General features: G+C 41.4%; 1 protein-coding gene across 1 annotated transcript in view; it reads left to right on the plus strand.

Moving 5' to 3' along the window:
* Positions 1-19,824, plus strand: part of TTLL8 (tubulin tyrosine ligase like 8) — a 40,147-nt gene that overhangs the window by 18,297 nt on the left and 2,026 nt on the right. The window contains exons 9-14 of the mRNA XM_067564358.1: positions 4,100-4,222; positions 5,951-6,140; positions 8,721-8,869; positions 10,855-11,101; positions 12,068-12,503; positions 19,077-19,578. Of these exons, the coding sequence (XP_067420459.1) occupies positions 4,100-4,222; positions 5,951-6,140; positions 8,721-8,869; positions 10,855-11,101; positions 12,068-12,503; positions 19,077-19,578 (1,647 nt within the window). The remainder of the gene's footprint in view (positions 1-4,099; positions 4,223-5,950; positions 6,141-8,720; positions 8,870-10,854; positions 11,102-12,067; positions 12,504-19,076; positions 19,579-19,824) is intronic.

A 19,824-nucleotide genomic window follows, 5' to 3' on the forward strand; every position in this document is an offset into this window, starting at 1 on the left:
AGCGATGAACGATGAGGCAGACCGCCTTTGCAGGTCGTTCTTATCCTGCCACGACAGGTCGTTTCACCCAGATGTGGATTTCTATGATTTTCCAACAGTTGGGCTCTCCCCAGGTGGACCTGTTTGTGTCAGCATGGAATAGGAAATGCCTGCAGTTCTGCTCCCTTTGTGGTCTGGAGGCCAGGTCGCTCTCCGACGCCTTCTTGCTGCAGTGGTCGGGGAGCTTCAGGTACGCTTTTCCGCTCATTCCTTCTCTTCACAAAGTCCTGCTAAAAATCAAGAGGGATAAGGTGGACGTTATATTAATTGCACCGGCCTGGCCACACCAGCAGTGGTTCAGCATGCTGCTGGACTTATTGATTGCCCCCCGAGACGGCACGACCTCCTGGCCCAGGACTGCAGTTGCTTGCTACACCCGGACTTGGACTCCCTACACCTCACAGCATGGAGTCTCCATGGCTGAGCACAGACAAGCGAACCTGTTCGGTGCAAGTCCAGCAAATCCTGCTGGGTACCAAGAAATCTTCCACACAGGTCACGTATCAGGCGAAATGGAAGTGAATTAGCTGTTGGGCAGAGTCCCAAGGAATTTCGCCTGGGTTGTCGCCGATACAGGCGATCGTGGAGTACTTGTTGCAATGAAAACTCCAGGGACTAGCTTTGGTCTCTTTGAAGGTCTACCTAGCAGCTATATTGGTGTTCCACCAGCCTTTGGAGGGGAGATCAGTTTTTTCCCATCCTATGACAATTAGGTTCCTGAAAGGGATGGAGAGGCTCTATCCGCAATTCAGTGACCCAGTGCCTCCTTGGGATATCTACCTGGTCCTCTTGCGGTCACGGGGCTCTCCTTCAAGCCCATGGCTACATGCCCTTTACTGCTGCTGTCATGGAAGATGGCCTTCCTGGTGGCCATTACCTCGGCAAGGAGGGTCTCCGAGATTAGGGCACTGACCTCAGAGCCTCCTTATACTATGTTCCATAAAGACAAAGTTCAACTGCAGCCACACCCGGCCTTCCTGCCTAAGGTAGTTTCCCAACTTCATTATAACCAAGATATTTTTCTCCCCAAGTTTTTTCCCAAACCGCATGGTTCGGAGGAGGAGAGAAGGTGACACAAGTTAGATGTTAGACGGGCGTTAGCATTCTACATCGAGTGCACAAGACCATTCCGGAGATCTACACAACTCTTCCTCACGGTGGCTGATCAGATGAAAGGCTTACCTGTTTCTGCTCAGGCCATCTCATCGTGGATAACTTCCTGCATCAAGTTCTGCTGTGAGCAGGCGAAGGTGTCACTTCCAGGGATAATTACAGCCCACTCAACCAGAGCTCAAGTTTCGTCCACAGCCTTCCTAGTGAGAGTGCCTGTGCAAGACATCTGCAAGACATGACACCTGGTCATCTGTACACATCTTCACCTCACACTACACCATCATCCAGCAGGTACGGGATGACGCAGGCTTCGGCAGAGTGATGCTGCAGGCAGCTCATCCGTAACTTCGGCCCACCTCCAAGGTATTGCTTGTGAGTCACCTACAATGGAATGGACATGAGCAAGCACTTGAAGAAGAAAAGATTGTTACTTACCTTGTAACTGTTGTTCTTCGAGATGTGTTGCTCATGTCCATTCCACGACCCACCCCCCGTCCCCGCTGCCGGAGTTGGTGACAAGAAGGAACTGAGGTGGCGTAGGGCCGGCAGCGCCTCATATACCATGGCATGTGAGCGGGGCTGCAGAGCGCACCAGAGCCAACCCTACGGGTACTGCTAAAGGGAAAAAAGTTCCGGTAACCGTGCACAGAGGCATGCACACACCTACAATGGAATGGACATGAGCAACACATCTCAAAGAACAGCAGTTACAGGTAAGTAACCGTCTTTTCCTTAGTGTACATTAATGTACTGTTTGAGACAGGACTACATTAAATGTGCACTCGGGAACTTTCAGTGCACTTCTGCAGTGTCCATATAGGCAAATTAGTGTGCGACACCCTAGTACGCATTGGAATTTACACCCTTGAAGTGCAGATTACTGCACAGTGTAGACTAATCCTTAGTTTGAAAATATGTACAAACTAAAACTACTGTGCTCCCAGTTATATGGTGTAAATCCAGTGTAACAGTATTACTTGATAACAGGAGGAATGCAAGGATGTTTCTGCTTAAAGTAGATAATTTATTGCCTGAATCTTTCAGGAACCTGAAGTAGATCAATTAATCATTTTTCTGTCAGATTCTCGCAATTAAGGCATAATTTGCATAGCAGAGGGGTTCTGCCCGAAAGCAATTTTTAAACTTTCCTGCTGTATGAAAGAAGAGGATTAATGAAATAATTTCTTTGTTGATTTTTAAATTGAGCTTCTATTAATAAAGTTCAAACTAATTTATCATCTAAATTCTAATAGTGCTAGGATTTTTTAAAAGTGTTTTAGAGATGTGGGGGTTAGTGACAGGTCAAGTTTATGAGCTGTTTGTTTGAAAACAGGAAAATATCTACTGTTTTGCAAAGGTTCATTATTCTTACTTCATGTCATTGAAAATGTTATGTTGCATGACTGCAATACAAACTGCTCTTGAAAACAGTCTCTTCATATTTTCAAGGCACAAGAAACACTTCACAGTCATTATAAACTGCTCTTGACAGCCAAATATTTCAAGCATAATAAATAATTGATGTTGTAACAAAAATTGTATTTTCATTTAATGCTATGAAGTAAATTTAAAGTAATATTGTATTACAGAGTGATTTAAAAGGGATCTCAATACTTGGAACATACAGTGAAGTTGGGAGGAGGTAGAAGAGTTTAAAGGTGGTTCTTGAGCTCCCCATTTTGTGATGCCAGTCCAACGCCTGGCCTGAAAGCTGCTTTATTACATTTACTACCAATGGCCCAAAGTGGCTGGTAAAGCAGTTGGTGATCATGATATCCTTGGCCTTGTACCCAGCGACAACTCTGCACCACCAGAGGATTCCTATATACTGGAGTGATCCAGATATATTGGATTAAAGTCTGCTTTGTATTGGTGGTGCAGTATAAAGTGGTCACAGTGCACGGAAGAATCTGTGAACAAGAATCAAGAACACTTCTTAGTGAGTTTTCAGACTTTCAAGATGCATTTTTAAATAAGATTCTACCATATTTTAATGAGCTATTTCAGTTGGATGAGGGTGGTTGATACTGTGATGGGCAAACTTCATAAGATTTTGATGTGTGGTTTGGTTCAGTTCAGATAAACATCCCAAAATTTGAATGTTAGTCAAAGCTTATTTGAACTTTCCAAGCTTTGCCCACACAAACCACATTCTCCATCCATCTGCCTACCACTGGTCCTGGCTTTCCTTTGCCTCATTATAGGTTGTCTTGTTGAAGAGGTCTGACAACCTTCTATTCTGTCTTCTCTTTACAGGGCAAACAAGCAGTAAACCACTTTCAGGTTTATTAAGGGGAATGACCTGTCTCATTATTTCTCTTTGAAGAACCATGACTTGTTTCTTTCACCCCTGTGGGGCATTTTAGCTCAGGGCAGCAGTTTTGCTGTTCCCTGGGATTTCATCGGGGTCTGTCTGCTGTCCCACCGGATTCTCTGTTTGAGGGCTGACCAAGTGGCCTGCTACCTCCTCAAATTCCTGGGGTTGACAATCTTCTGTGGGCTGGCAGCTTGACAAAACCCATCCTATTTTTCATCAGTAGGACACAGAAGTGTTCTGCTGGTCACATGCTGCTGTCCCTTTCAACTCTATAGTGCTGTGTGATGGGGACACTTCAGAGTCCAATAAGTGACAGAATGAGGATTTCTAAATAGCACATTGCACACTGTAGATCCAGCATCAATATTCTTTCACATCATCCAGATCTCAAAAAGCCACAGATAAATGTGTTGGAATGGGACCTACTACTGGATTACCACTTTGTAACTGGTAAAGATTGATTTTCTTAAGTGATTACTAGGTTTTCTACTTTTTATAAAAGACTGAATGGAAAATAGTAATGTTTTTCATACAGTTCTTTTGAAAACCACATTCCTTTAACAGGTTTATCCCTTAGTGGGTATTCTGTTTAGTGGAACAGAATCTAAAATAATATATCATTTGTTTTAGAGGACTTCAGGAATACAGCAGCATGTAGCATACTCAGATGGGTCATTAGTCTTAATGCCTGTGATAAAAAAAACCAGAAGGCGAAAGGAAAAGTTAATAAAGAAGATGTAGGTGAGAAGAAAGGTATTTCTTAAGTATCAGTGTTAACATTACAAAAGTATTGGTGTGGAAAAAGGGCCAAGGAATAGTTTGTTTATCTGTAATTATTCTGCATATTTTCAAAGGACAAATATTAGCTTTTTACTGTAATAACTACAGTAGTCACCATTTAAAAAGTCAGTTTTTAACAACTGTCAACCCAGTAGTATCTGAGAGATCGTATTTATTTCTGACATCTGTAGATCTGCAGTGGATAGGATCTGTTAAAAGGCAGTTTTAAAGGCCTTGATCTCAACTGGAATCAAGTCTTATGTCAAAACTTTATGCATCTAAAAGTGCAGGAACATTTTATTTTTGTCTAATGCTTCTTTGTGTCCCTCAGGCTCAAAAGTAGCTTGTAATTTCCCCTTCAGTTTTTATATACAGCTAAATCTCCTCCAAAGCCTATGCACTGAAAATAGGTTGTAATTAAGCAAAATTATTAACAGTGTTTTGTGCGGATAGTTCTGGGGTCCGATACTGCTTCCATTGATGTCAATGGGAGTTTTTTGCCGTTGACTTCAGTGAGTTAGATCAGGTATGATGGCTGGGTTTTCAGTGTTGGATAGGCATGTAACTATGGAGATATGCATCTAACCAGATGTGCATGGTTACCAGGTGTGCTTCTGGAACTTGCAGAAAGTAGCTGAGCCCACTGCAAGGTGGCTGTGCACTTTGGGAGAAATTAAACATTTGGGGGCATTTTGGAAAAGGCCAGGAATTAGGTGCCATACAAAGATTTCCACTATGGTGGGAGTGGGGCTGAAAAGTCAGGCAATCCCAGGTATGCATAGGTGGGTAGGCACTAGCCTTGATTGCTCTTTAGTGCCAGGTCAGTGCTGCAGAGGCTCAGTGTGGGGAACTGCAAAAAATAATTGCTGAGGGAAGCAAGTGTTCATCCAGGGAACAGCAGATAAAGCTGTGGAAAGCTAACGGGATGTTTATCTTATAAAAGTGTAAGGAGGAGGTATAGACGGAATAAAAATATGAGAAAACTAGATACAATACTAGCCCTGTCACATTAAGTACACACAAACAGACTGCCTGGGCACTAGTCATGGGTCTAAACATCCATGTCATCCTGTTCATATTGCAAGGCTTCTGCCTTACACTGGAAATAGAAGAGAGGATTGACAGCTGTGAGTGCTGTGTCTTTCCCCTGTGGAGTTGAAAATATGAATACACAGTCAGTTGAATATCTGATACACTCCACTAATAGTCATTGAGCCAGTGTGGGAGCATCAATAATAGCAGATGGGAGAGATATATTGGTAAAATGCTAGCCATGTAAAAGTGCAGTAAGGTACACCTCCATGCGTACACACTGATAGACATAAGGTAGCTCATAAGAGTGATATCAGGATGCCCTACTCCATGGATAGCCTTCTATGATGAACTATACTAGAGCACCACTGTCTCTTCTTGGCAGGGGATCTGTCACCCTCACCCTGGGCTTTTAGTCCTGCTTTAGCCGGCAGTATCAATGTAACTAGGGAGTCATTGCTAACACCTCTGTAATGTAATTTCCTTCCTCAGTTTGTTTCTGTTTTACAAAACAATAAAAACTATCAAACTGAAAAAAGAAATCGATTGCAGCCAGAAGATGTGAGAGATTCCCCATAGATTGTGGAAGACTTGCTTCTCTAATCATACGTATGTTCACAAAAATGTACTTACCTCATTGATGTATCCCAAATCATCTGCTTTTTTTAGGTCCTGTAGATTCTAATGACAAGGAAGTCAAGCAGCTTCCTGGAAAACTAATAGACATGGCTTGCCAGGTGTGTGAAACCTACCTTGGGCAGATGGAACACGAGGACATTGACACAGCAATGGACGCTTCTGCAGTGCTTAGTGAGGAGGAATGGAAAGAATTAATTGAACAGTACTACTGCCTCATTCAGTAAGATTTCACAACTGCGATTAACTGAATTAATTTGAATTAAAGTCCGGATTAAGGGCTAGATTATAATTCCCTTACTCACAATGAGTACTTTACCCCACAAGTAACCCCATTCTAAGTAGTGTAAGGGAATTTTCATTGTGAGTAAATGTATCACATTTTGTCCCTAAATGTAAACTCAGATTGGAAATAAACCCTTAATTCCAATAAAATTAATATTAATAATAAGTCTACAGCTCTATTCAAAGAAGGAACTCAAAGCACCATGCAAATATGTAGGGTCAAATCCTCAGCTGGTGTAAATCAGTATAAACTGACTTTTAACGAAGCTACTAAATTTAGCAGATGGAAAGTCTTCCATAGTGCATGGTTTAGCAGTGCACAGCAGTACTACACAACAGTGCAGGATAGGAAGGACAAAACACTATTTACATTTGAAACTATACAGAGATTTTATGTAGGCAACATGGAATTATCAGAGGTTCACTCTGGCCAGAACAGTAGGATTTTAAATCCCTATTCTTTCGAAAAGTGCAATTGGATTATTCTATTCAGGTTTTTGTGCTGCACATATACCATATTTTATCTGAGCGCCTTTCAGTAATGCAGTAAGCTTAATTATACATCTATCATGTGAGGTTTGTTCTGTCATCCTCTCCCAGAGGGAAATGTGTGCACAGTAGAGTGCTTTGTTTTGGTAGTGTATATCTTTTTTTTTTTTTAATAACTGTTGCTATGTATTCATATTAGAAAAAGTCAACGTCAAAGAACTGTGCCTTTGATTGAGAGCAGAAAGTGGAAAGGTTTTTGATAGTCCCTAGTGCCTAGAGGAGTTCATACCACAGTCTCAGACCGTCCAAAAGTTCTGTCTCCCACGCAGACAAGCTTTATTGTTGAGAATTCCATTGTTCCAGAGGAGCATAGTTGTTGAAGACTGCAGTCTTCGTCCTGGAGTTTTAAATGGTCTTTTAGATATCCTGGGCATAGAATAAGGTCCAAGACCTTGAACTTGATTCATTATTCTGAATCCACAATTTATCTGTATTTGTAAGATTTGATGTTTTTATATGTTTGCATACAGCAGCTATGCGCTTATACTTGCCATCACCTTGATAACTAAGCAATTAACAAACATAGATTCTGATCCTGCGAGATGCTGAGGGCCTCTTGAGAAGCATCCACCCTCCCTCAACTCACATTTGATTTAAGCACGAATTGAGTGGAGTGAGCACCTTTTAAAAGGCACTCAGCACCTTGCAGGATCAGGAGAGCATTCAGGACCAGAAGCATGTGCAGGGAGAAGGAGCTTGGACAACTCAATACACATGCCAAGGATTATATAGTTTACATTCTCAGGGGCTCTTTTTGTTCTGTCTTTGTGCCTAACACAGTGCAGTTCGGTCTTGGTCTATAACTGGGGTCCCAAGGCACTACCATAATATAGATAATAAATAACAGCATTAATATTTATTCACTGACCATCAAAAAGTGTGCTGCATACCATACATATGCACAACATCGTCACAATCCCTGCCTTGAAGAGTTTATATTCCATGATTTTGATTAGACACTATTTGTGAAAACATATCTCTCTTTATTTTTAGGCTGTCTATGCAATTAAAAGGTCTAGAAAAAAAGAAAAGAAAAGTGAGACTGGGTTTGATTTTCCTAGTGTTCATTTACTGGGTGCCAATTCTTCTCATGCTGCCCAGGCTGCCTACATGTTGGATCTAACCCCTCTATATATTATTTAAAGAAAAAAAATCTCTCTTCTTTCAGTCTTCAATTAACTTCATTCCTATGCTTTTCATAGTTCATGTTACCCCATTATTCCTATTGCAAGTTTTTATAAACAGATTTATTTGGGCATAAGCTTTCATGGGCAGAAACCCACTTCGTCAGATGCTGCATCCGGCAAAGTGGGTTTCTGCCCATGAAAGCTTATGCCCAAATAAATTTGTTAGTCTTTAAGGTGCCACAGAACTCTCACTGTTTTGCTAAAAACAGACTAACATGGCTACCCCTCTGGAACTTATAAACAGATTATTTCGTTAATAATAGAACTTCTGACTATCAATATAATCAACGTCAGCCTGTTTGCCCTTCCCTAGTTTGCTGATTGAAAATGCTTTAGCTCTAAAGCGGAACTTCTCAATCTTCCTGGAACTAAGTTTCTAATTGACTTTGAAAGTAAAATTAGGCTGACATTCAGAACATAATAACAATAGAAATAGCAGAATACTAACATAAGAGCCCAATGTAATTAAGGAAATTTATGATGTAGTCATATTGCTATTTGACCATACAATAAATTTGTATCTTGTTATACTGACTTCCACACAATTGCTCTCTTAGCCTGGGTGCAGGAGGAGGGGAGGAGGCAATACCCAAAATAAATTAGCTCAATAACCTGTAAGACTTATTTCTATAAAACCATAATCTAATACTTTTTATCACTGCAGAAAGAAACACCTCATACTGTACTTTAGAAAAACAAAACAATATTGCTAACTATATAAGCTAAGTTTATAAAATAGTTATGTATAAAGTATTACCTTTAAAAATGTTGTTTGTTTGTAGTGAAGGTGCTGTCATTTGTAGTGCACATAATTACATTACACAATGTCAAAAAATTCTGAGCAAAATCATGTCTACAAACCCACAGCAAGACATAGAAGGTAACCACAATATCTGGATTATTAAACCAGGAGCAAAATCTCGTGGCAGAGGTAAGAGCTTCTTTTGTTTTTTAATTTAAAGTGTTTATTATTACCCAAAGTTGTAGGGTATCATCTGGAGAGGCAACTTGTAAATGTTCTGTGTACATCTGCCATTCGTTCCACAAAGCCCATTCATAATTGCATAAATATTTCCAGTCAGAACCTTTCCCACTGTTTATGCAAGAGTTATTTTTCAGCATCTTACCTCTGTTACTTTTGTATCTTGCGGAAGGAAAGACAGAAGGGAAAATTAATCAAATACTTAAAACTGATGAATAGAATGCAAAATCTGAAAGTCAAACTTTTACCTTTCAGGTTGAAATGATACATATTTGTTCTGAGTCTGGGAACAATTTTTTTAATTACATTTGAGCAGAAACTATTCTGCCCCTTTTGAGATGGGGGATGTGGAGGGGAAAACACCTCATAGAAAATGAAGTGAATCTAAAACTATTTATAATGAAGTGTAACAAAGAACTGCCAAAAAGATTGTTATTTCGTATTATATGTGATGTATTGAGGTTTTTTTTACTATGGAGTCTTAAAAACGCAAAATTTTATAAATTCTAGCTAAATGTAGATTGTATGAACATGATTTTTTCCAAGAGTTGCCCTCCTGACTTTCACAGCAAAATATACATTCTTCCAATTCATAGTATTTCTAGAGGATAGGAAAATGAAAAAATGAAGTTTTTGTTTCTAGCTGTTCACCACTGAACTTTGAAAACAATAGTCTGATATGGAATCATAGTGGACTATATCCTGGAAAGCTGTGACTCTGAAAAAGACTTGGCAGTCATGGTGGATAATCAGCTGAATATGATTTTGCGGTGTAGCACTGTGGCCAAAAGGACTAATGCAATCCTTGGATGCATAAACAGAGGAATCTTGAGGGGTGGAGAGGTTATTTTACATCCCTGTTTGGCACTGGCTGCTGTAATAATGTGTCCATTTTTGGTGTTCACCATTCAAGAAGGATGCTGGTAAATTGGCGAGGGTTCAGAACCATACAATGATTAAAGGACTAGAAAACATGCCTTATAGTGATAGAACCAAGGAGCTCAATCTTTTATCTTAATAAACAGAAGATTAAAGGGTACTTGATCAGGCTGCAAATACCTACATGGGGAACAAATATTTAATAATGGGTCTCTTCAGTGTAGCAAAAAAAATGTAACATGATCCAATGGCTGGAAGTTGAAGCTAGACAAATTCAGACTGGAAATAAAGTGTACATTTTTAACAGTAAGGATAATTAACCATTGGAACAGTTTACCAAGGGTCATGGTAGATTCTTCATCAGTGGCAATTTTTAAATTAAGACTATGTTTTTTTTAAAAGATGTGTTCTAGGAATTATTTTGGTGAAGTTCTATGGCCTGTGTTATACAGGAGGTCAGACAAGATGATCACAGTAGTTCCACCAGCCTTGGAATCTATGAATCCATGAACTTTTGCCATTATAAAATTCTGTGACAGTTTTGAAGAGCACTAGTGCACCTAACCAGGAGGTGATGGAAACTTGAAATTTGGGAGCAACGTAGCTGTGATCCAGCAAAGAACTTTAAGTACGTGCTGAAATGCAAGCATTGAGCAGTCTTATTGATTTCAATGAAAGTCATTTCAGTTAAGGTCAATGGAACTACTCACGTGCTTAACATTGAGCATGTGCGTCAGTGCTTTGCTGGATTGGGCCCATAATTGCTAGGTTACAGGTAAGTCTTTCAGGGGTTGGGTACAGTATATGTCTTTGTTTGTCTAAATGATGAAGGTTTAAACAACATAATTAATGCAGGGAAACTGGGGAGGAGTGTTGTTTGCTTGTGTTGTTTAATTCTACCATAAAAGGTCTCTTCCTGATGATCTATCAATATTCCACTATATATAAGTAGGGTAAGTGGAAATTCTTATTCATGTATAATCTCTCATTTTCATATAGTGTCAGCTGCATACTTTATTATTAAACTCTAACATTTGTTTTTTTTTCTCTTCCAGAAATAGTATGCAAAAATAGACTGGATGATATTCTGAAGCTAGTAGAAGCAACAGATCAATTTCCAGTAAAGGACCACAAGTGGGTGGTACAGAAGTACATTGAGACACCATTGCTAATTTATGATACTAAATTTGACATTAGACAGTGGTTTCTTGTCACTGACTGGAACCCTCTGACTATATGGTTCTATAAAGAAAGCTATCTGAGATTTTCTACACAACGTTTCTCCTTAGACAATCTAGACAGGTAACCAAGGAAGTATAAACAAAAATTTAGGTATACAGAATAGTGAATAAACAGGCTGAAAAATTCTACAGTATGTCAGGTCCCTGAATTTTGACCATGGAATAATGGTATTGTTAAAATTTCATTAAACCAGTCTATGCTAATGCATTGACTTTCTGATGATTTTCTAAAGTTGCATTTCGTTACAGTAAGTGAACAGGGATTCATTGTGGTGTGCTGTAATTAGACTCATGATGTCAGTCAGTGATTGCCATAACTTAAAACACTGTTTCTTACTGTGCCTCATCCATCTGACTATTGCAGAAAACAGAATTTTACAGCATTTTAGAATACTAGAGGATGTTTGTTTTTATGCATGGTATAGTCTGTTTATCAAATATTCAAGAAAAATTATAGGTGAACTGTGGGAGTTATTTGGGGAAATTCTATACCACTTATTAAAATTGAACAAGTGTTAAATATATCCAGGGGAACACATTTTTGACAAGAGCCATACCAGCGACTGGGAGTGGCAGGATATCTGGTAAATTAACCTATTCTAGATGCTCTCTCTGTCTGTCAGGATACTTACATGGCACACATCACAATGCCTCACGACCATTAACGAACGTATCTTAATAGCACCTCTCTGAGATAGGGAAGGATTATATCTCCATTTTATAGGCAGGGAACTGGGGCACAGAGAACTTAAGTGACTTGCTCCAGGACACAAACAGAGAGCGTGACAGAGGTGGAAACTGAGCCTAGTTTTACTGAGGCCTGGGCCAGTGTTTTAACCACAAGACCATCCTTTGTTTCTCATTAGAAAGGAATTAACGAAGGAAACTGAAAATTGGTTTAATAATCAAAACCCTGAGATTTTAATATGAAGATCATTTGTTTTAATGTAATATGTTTGCATTTTTTCAGTTAAGTATCATTTATGTATCATTTGCTGCCTGGCTATAATTGTGGTTCTCTTCACAGCTCCATTCATCTATGCAATAATTCTATTCAGAAGCATTACAAAAATGCTGCAGACCGAAATCCTCTACTGCCATGGCACAATATGTGGACAAGCACCAAATTTCAGGAGTACTTACAAAAGAGAGGTCGCGGCAATATGTGGCGAAATGTTATCTATCCATCCATGAAAAAAGCCATTACCTACACCATGAGAATGGCTCAAGAGAGTGTCGAAGCCCGGAAGAGCAGTTTTGAGCTGTATGGGGCAGACTTTATTCTTGGAGAAGACTTTAAACCATGGTTGATAGAAATAAATACTAGCCCAACAATGTTCCCTTCTACACCAGTCACAGCAGAGCTATGTGCGCAGGTACAAGAAGACACAATTAAGGTAGTTATTGAGAAGAAACGTGACAAAAACTGGGACACTGGAAAATTTGAACTTCTCTGGAGACAGGTACAAATAATTCTACATCATTCAATAATCAGATGGAATTTAGTTTGGTGATTGTTTTAAAATCTAATTAGCATTCTTTGAGTAGATGCAGCTGTGTATTCCACTTAGGTGTGTGCGCGCCCAGTGCACCAAAGCCAGATAACTTTGCTTAGCAGTACCGGTAGAGGAGCAGCACTCACACTTCGTGGTCATATCCCCTCCCCTGGCTATATGAAGCAGTACTTCCCTGACCCCCCTCAGTTCCTTCTTACCGCCTGTGACTGGAGTCAGAGCTTTCTGTGGTCTTAACCTCTCATTCTCTTACTGGTTTAATATTTTTTTCTAGTTGTATATACTTAGGAAAACCATTAATTAGTGTTACTTGTGTTTAGTGAAGTATTCCTAGAGCTCTGTGAAGATAAAAAATTTGTATCCACATCCAATCTGCGACCTGCAAACATGGTCTGTGGATATAAAGTGGATATCCACAGATGTGCAGGGCTTTTCCCATGTGATGACCTCACCATTAATCATTGTTCATTGTGTGGGGGAATGACCCCTAAGAACAATTCCCACATGTAGTGCTAGAGTGAGGCCCATGTCAAGGAGTGGTGTTCAATCTGTAGATCGTTCATGAAATGGACTCAAGTGACTGGGGATCTTCCATAAAACAACACCTCCTTGAACAGACTACGTGTCCTACCTTAGCACCGAGGCCCTCACTGGATCAGAGGTTGCCCTCAGGTTCCAAGAGTGCGTCTGCCTCGCACTCTGGTGTGGGCACCTCTCCGAAGAGACAGAGGAGCCATTCCCCATCGAGTGTGGTGAGGAAAAAGTTGCATAAGACCAACTGAGACTGCTCCAGGGTTCATGGGGACTCTCCCACCTCTCTCAGGAAGAGTGTGGACTGGCATGGGGTTAGTGCTGGTGTGCAGAATGGCACACGTGCCTCTAACCACTCCCTGGTACCAAGTATAGGGGTTAGAGACCCTGTATCATTGACTCCTTTTCTGGCCTTGGTACTTCCACTGAGTCTAGTACCGATGAGGGTGACACCAGCACCGACTGTTTTCATGTTGGCAGCATACCAGGTGGCTACAGACATCCTCTGTTCTTCCATCACGACCTGTCCTTTGGTCCATGACTTGGCCAGAACGGTGTCATTTATAGCCCCATAGGTGGAAGAGGCCGCTGAACCCTGGGGTCTGTTGCATGGCACCCCGATGTTCCCCTTCCTCAGTCTGTGGAAGCAGGGCCAATACCAGTAAAAGGAATCTCAGCAACAGGAAATTCTTTGGCACCATTGCAGTTGGTACTGCAGATGTTACTGTGGCAACTTTTACTGCCCTTCTCTTCAAACCATCAGCTGTTTTGGTACTGCTGTTGACTTTGGGGTCGACATTGTTTCTGGCACCAGCGTACTTGCCTTTCAGGACCTTTTGCGGTGTGTGGCCACTTCCCTGGGCATTCAGGCAGGGTTCCTGCAGGAGAACTCCCATAAGTTAGTGGATATTCTGCAGCCATCTGCTCCTGGGGAAGTAGTCTTCTCTATTGACGGTGCTTTCCTAGAGTCTGTAGAAGTCCTCTGGAGCACGCCGACTTCAGTACCACCTACTGCAAAGCGCACAGTCCTAGTGCAGGGATTTGAGGGTTTTTACTCCCTTCCAGCCTCGAACACCCTAGTCATAACTGGAGTGAATAACAGAGCCCGGCAGGGCAGGGTTAAGTCCATTCTTAAGGACAAGGACTCCAAAAGGATGAAGTTAATGGGCAAGAAGATTTACACTATCCCAGCCCTGCAAATGCAGGTCACGAACCAGCAGGCATTGTTGTCCAAATGTGACTTTGTAAATTGGACAGCTATGTCTAAGTTTGCAGACCAGCTGCCTGAAACCTCCAGAGAGCAATTTTGGGAGTTAGTCAGTGAAGGCTGTTTAGTGGTCAAGATGTTGTTAGCAGTCTGTATAGGACATCATGGACACTTTGGCCAGAGTTTTGTCCTCTGCGGTGACCATAAGAAGGGAGTCCTGGCTGCAGAATTTGGGCATTGCTCCTAATGTGCAGCAGGCTATAGAGGATTTGCCCTTCGATGTCAGATGTTGTTTTCAGACAAGATGGATGAGACCCTGCACTTTTTCAAGAATTCTTGGGCCACCCTATGTTCCTTGGGGATGTATACACTGTCAGTGCAGACAGCAATAATACTGTCCACATTGCACCTTTGGGGAGCCTTTTTTCCGCTTGAGACAGTGAGATTACCCCAGAAAGGGCATAGATCCAAGAGGAGGAGACATTTGGTCCTGGCTTTCAGCCAGTCAATACACTCTCCCCTAGTACTCCCCAAGTACCCACTTTGATTTCTTGGTCATCACTTCCTTTACCCTGCCTCTGTTCGGGGACAGGCCAACTTGGCTTTACGATGTATGTGACTTGATTATAACCAACAACTGGGTCCTGTGCACCATCTAATCAGGATAAACTATCCAGTTCCTCTTCACTCTTCCAAACCATCTTCCCGTCCCATCCCTCTTCAGGCCCCCTTTCATGAGATACTGCTCCTCGAGCAGGTCTGCTCTTTACTGGCCTTGGAAACAGTGGAGGAAGTTCCTCTGGAACACCAGTGTCAGGGCTTCTATTCCTGGTAGTTCCTGGTTCCCAAACCCAAAGGAGGGCCTATTCTCGGCCTCCTCAACCTCAACAAATAGATACATGAGGTTCTGTATGGTCACCCTATCAACTATCCTCCCTACATTGCCTCCGAACAACTGGTTTGCTGCTCTGGACCTTCAGGATGCTTACATCCATGTGGCGATTCTCCTGAGCCACAGAAGATTTCTCTGGTTTGTCATGGTGAATTGCCATTTTCAGTTCACAGTCTTTCCCTTCGGGCTGTCTTCCACCCCCAGGGTTTTTATCAAATGTATGGTCGTGGTGACAGTGTACCTCAGGAAAAAGGGAATCCATGTGTTCATGTATTTGGAGAGTTGGCTGCTCAGGGGCAAGTCCAGGGAAGAAGTCCTTTCTCATGTACGCATCACACTGCACTTACTTGACTGCCTGGGTCTCATCCTAAACACAGGAAAGTCAATCTTGATCCCCATGCAGAAAATCGAGTTTATTGGGGCCCTAATAGACTCTAGAAATTCAAGAGCATTCCCGCCAATTGACTGTTTCTAGACAATCTGTAGCCTTTGTCTCAATCTGCAGTCTCAGCCTTCCATGACAATTAGGCCTGGTCTACACTGACCGGCAAATTCAGCGGCAGTTGACGGGAGTTATGCAAGCTAAGTAGAGTAGCTTGAGTAACTCCCGTCAACTTCATAATGTCCATTTTGCACGCCATATCCACTATGCTGTGCCAACGGGAAATGCATACCCATTGACGCAGTGCTACAGTTTTTTTGGAGGTGGTATTATTAGATCAACTTCAGGATCGATTGAGCATGTCTTCATTGCCACTCAGTCGAACTGGAAAAATCAATCTGACGGTGGCGAATTTGCTGCCGTCAGTGTAGATGTAGCCTCACTATGTACTGGAGACTGTTAGGCCACATGTCCCAATGCATACAAGTGGTTCAATTCACAAGGTTGTGCCATCGCCCTCTGCAGATGTGGCTCAGGACTGTTTACCATCCAACCCTTCCCCTCTGGACAGGTTGGTTCTCCTATCTCCATCAATCCTGGACTCCTTCCAGTGGTGGACGGTTCAGGGGAATGTATGTTAAAGCATTCCCTTCATCCCACCCTTACCAGCTAGGACTGCTGTCACTGACACCGCCCTGATAGGTTGGGAAGTGAATCTTGAGATGCTGACGGTTCAGGGTCCGTGATTGGAGCAAGAAGCTCCACTGCATATCAGTGTCTTGGAGCTTTAGGCCATCTACAACGTCTGTCTCAGTTTCCTAGGCTGCATCAAGGGTTCAGTAGTTCACATACTTACTGACAATACCAACATGATGTATTATGGGAACAGGCAAGGGGAGCACACTCCAGGATGCTCTGCCAAAAGGCAATCAGGTTGTGGCAGTTCTGGTTTGATGAGAGTATCAGTTCAATAGCTGATCACTGCCCAGGTTCTGGAATCACTTTGCAGACAATCTCAGCAGGAATTTTTCCCTGAACCATGAGTGGTTGCTGAAGCCTAGTGTTCTGCAAGTCATCTTTGCAGCATGGGGCATTCTGACAGTTTGCTACAAGGGACAGCAGGAAATGCTGGCTGTTCTGCTCTCAAGGGGCCTCAGTCCAGACTCCAATTGGCTCTCCATTATGCTTTTCCTCTGATCCCAACCATTCCACAGGTCATCTTCAAGTTGAAAGCGGATCGGATCAAGCTCATCTTCATCTATGACAGGGCAATGAAGATGAGCTCACCTTCTCACACTGTTGATTCAGCTTCCCATATGCCTTCCTCTCCTTCCCGATCTGCTCACACAGAATCACAGTCGCACTCTGCATCCTGCACTCAGCTCTCTGCATCTCATGGCGTGTCTGCTCCATGGTTGAATGAGGAGTGTAGCAGTGCGCCTCTGCCCCTGCCGCTGGCTCACAAACCACTTAAAGACCTTCCAGTTCAGCATTCATCGGCGCAGTTTATTTACAGCGTGCAGTTCCACCACCTTCTTACGATACACAGCTTGAGCTAGCAGCCTCAGGGACTTCTCAGCTTCTGCCACCAGGCAGGAAGAGCCTCTGCTCACCTTCCATCCTCTGGCTTCTCTCCTTACTTCCTTTGCCTGGGCCTGTATATAGCCTCTGGCTAATTAGGCTGACAAATGCTTCCCATTCACCAATCAGGTACCGAATTTTGGATTTTGTCTTTTGTGTGTTTGAGATCATTGAAACAAAACACTTCTTTTCCCAGTGTTAACCACTTCTGATGAGTAATGGCTATAACTTTATTGCTTCAAAAGGATTGGTCATTTGGTAACTATGTAGCATGCTAATCTGATCCAGAGTTCTTAGAGTGGAAGAAACAGGATGCTGTATTCTAGTGCCATATGCAACTGAATGCAATTGACTGAAGCCAATGTTAATCTTCATATTAATTAGTAAATTATTTTAGTGTTCTGTTTTTTATTCTGAATGATATCTCTAAAGTGAAGAAGAACAGAGTACAATAAATGAGTTATTTAGTTAAAATAAATTAAATAAAATGCTTGCAGTCCCAGAAGTGAATATGGTGCAAATGCTGGCTTGCTGTGCCCCAGAGGGGAAAATACTTGAGGGAGAGGAGATGGCAGTTTTACTGCATGCTGTCTTTGGAACTTGAACCAGTCAGATACGACTTCAGGCTCTTATCCTGCAAACACTTATGCACATGAGTAATCCCATGTGCATAAAGTTGATCATGTGCATATGTGTTTACAGGATCGTGGCTTTGATCTATGCTGGGTGCAGTGGAGGTTGCAGCGGACATGCAGAATAGTTAATCCACAGGCTGCTTAGGCCATTGTCTGTCCACCTCATCTCCACCCACTTTTTGGTTTTGCCACAATTTGGTATTGATTGGCCAGTTTAGTCAAATGGTTACGTTTTATTAAATAGTAAAAATTAGGTTTTGAAAATTTCTGATTTCATCACCAGAATTAAGATTAAAAGAAATATTCTGGGAGAATTAGGAAAACAAACAAACAAACAAAGCAAAAACAATGCAATTAAAACTTGTTTGAATATGCTGACTTTCCCCACATATTTTTATTTTTAATTTTTTGACCAGCTCTAATAAATACCTGCTTTCTTAGTAGTATTTTGCAGGAAGCATATTACACCTGTACTGGCTTTGTTTGTTTCTGGGTACTGCTCAAGGTGTTGATTTTGAACTGTTAAGCTCCTTTTGTGGCTTTTGTAAGTTTGTCTGAGACTATGTTTTACCCAGAAAGTGGAGATCTGCTGGGATGCTCAATCCCTAGAGTCATATATTGTGTTTGGAGCCGGGCATTCTAAGGGAACGGTCCTGGACATAGTCTGTCATTCTTAATTTCAACCTACAGGGCATGCTGCAAGGCTTGTCTTTATCCCAGTTTTTTTCTGAACAGTGGGTTGAGTGGGGAGGATTTTATTGGGTTGAAAAGTTTCTTTCACCTTATTGATCATGATTGTTGTTATAGTTTACTATTTCCAGTACTGAAGCACCAAGGAGCCGCAGTCAAGGCTCAGAGCTTTGTTGTGCTAGGCTCCGCAGTATCGAAGAAGAGGGACACTGGCCCAGAGAATTTATAATCTCAGACAGGGTGCAACAAGTGGATGATACAGACAGGCAGGAGTGATGGATTTGATAGACTGAAGTAACCATAAAACAGAGTTTAGTATAAAGCAGAAGTCTCAGTAGTTTTACATTATTATTTTGTTCATTTTCCTATGGTCAATGTGCTAGGCCCATTGTGGAAAAATAAATAGCATGTGGAAATTAGTAGCCTTAGTAAGTTCCAAATTGTGCAGTTTTTGTCACAGTGGCATGGAATCCTTCATCACACATACTGCATATGATCCCATTTTATAAACAGATTTAGTCCATGGAACTGTAGTATCTTCATTTATAATTTAATATTGTATGATTCTGTTGAAACATTTAATTTCTTTTTTGTGTCTCTCAAGCCTCTTTTGGATCTGCCTCCGTTCAATGTTACGGACCTTTTTGTGGAAGGAGTTGGTATTAAGAGATCAAGGCAGAAAGCTGCTCCCATCACTAATTTTAATTTTCTAGAAACATTAGCAACCATACAGCAACAGACAACTCAGTATGCCTCACCTAATCATGAAAAACAAGGAGAATCGATAGGAACTGTAAACAACAAGCAAAGCCTGAAAATGAAAATCGAAAAAGCTATTTTTTGCACTTTACCTAAGTCTCTCAAGCGGCCACCAGGGAAAAGTTGTAAAGTGAGGGATGTACACATGAAATCCACTGGGCACATAGATTTTCCAAGCTTAGTTTTTCATCCTACGCAAAGTATCACAGAGATGAAACATGTGCAGTATATAAACAAGGCAAAAGGAATAACAGATTCAAGCTTTCGCAGAATAAATCAAACAGTGCCTACCTTTCAAAATATAAATCCCTTGGACTGGCCTTTACTTCAGCCTTCTAAAATATCAGGTAATATCTGTTGTTTAGCATTATTTCACTGTAAATTACATAGACAGTACATTTAGCAGGAAAATAGAAGTTAGGTATACTGTATACATTTTTGAATTGCTTAGCTAGTTATTTATATACTGGTATTGTATTCCCTATTCTTTGTCTCTCTAATATAAATATCCCCAAACTTTTCAGTCTCTCCCATGGAACTCTTTCCATGTCTCTAATAATTTTTGCTGCTTGCCTCTCAATTCCCTGTATTTC

Source organism: Emydura macquarii, unplaced genomic scaffold (assembly GCF_026122565.2).
Source record: "Emydura macquarii macquarii isolate MOO-44397 ecotype Brisbane River unplaced genomic scaffold, CSIRO-AGI_Emac_v2 contig_2636, whole genome shotgun sequence".
NCBI classification, from domain to species: domain Eukaryota; kingdom Metazoa; phylum Chordata; order Testudines; family Chelidae; genus Emydura; species Emydura macquarii.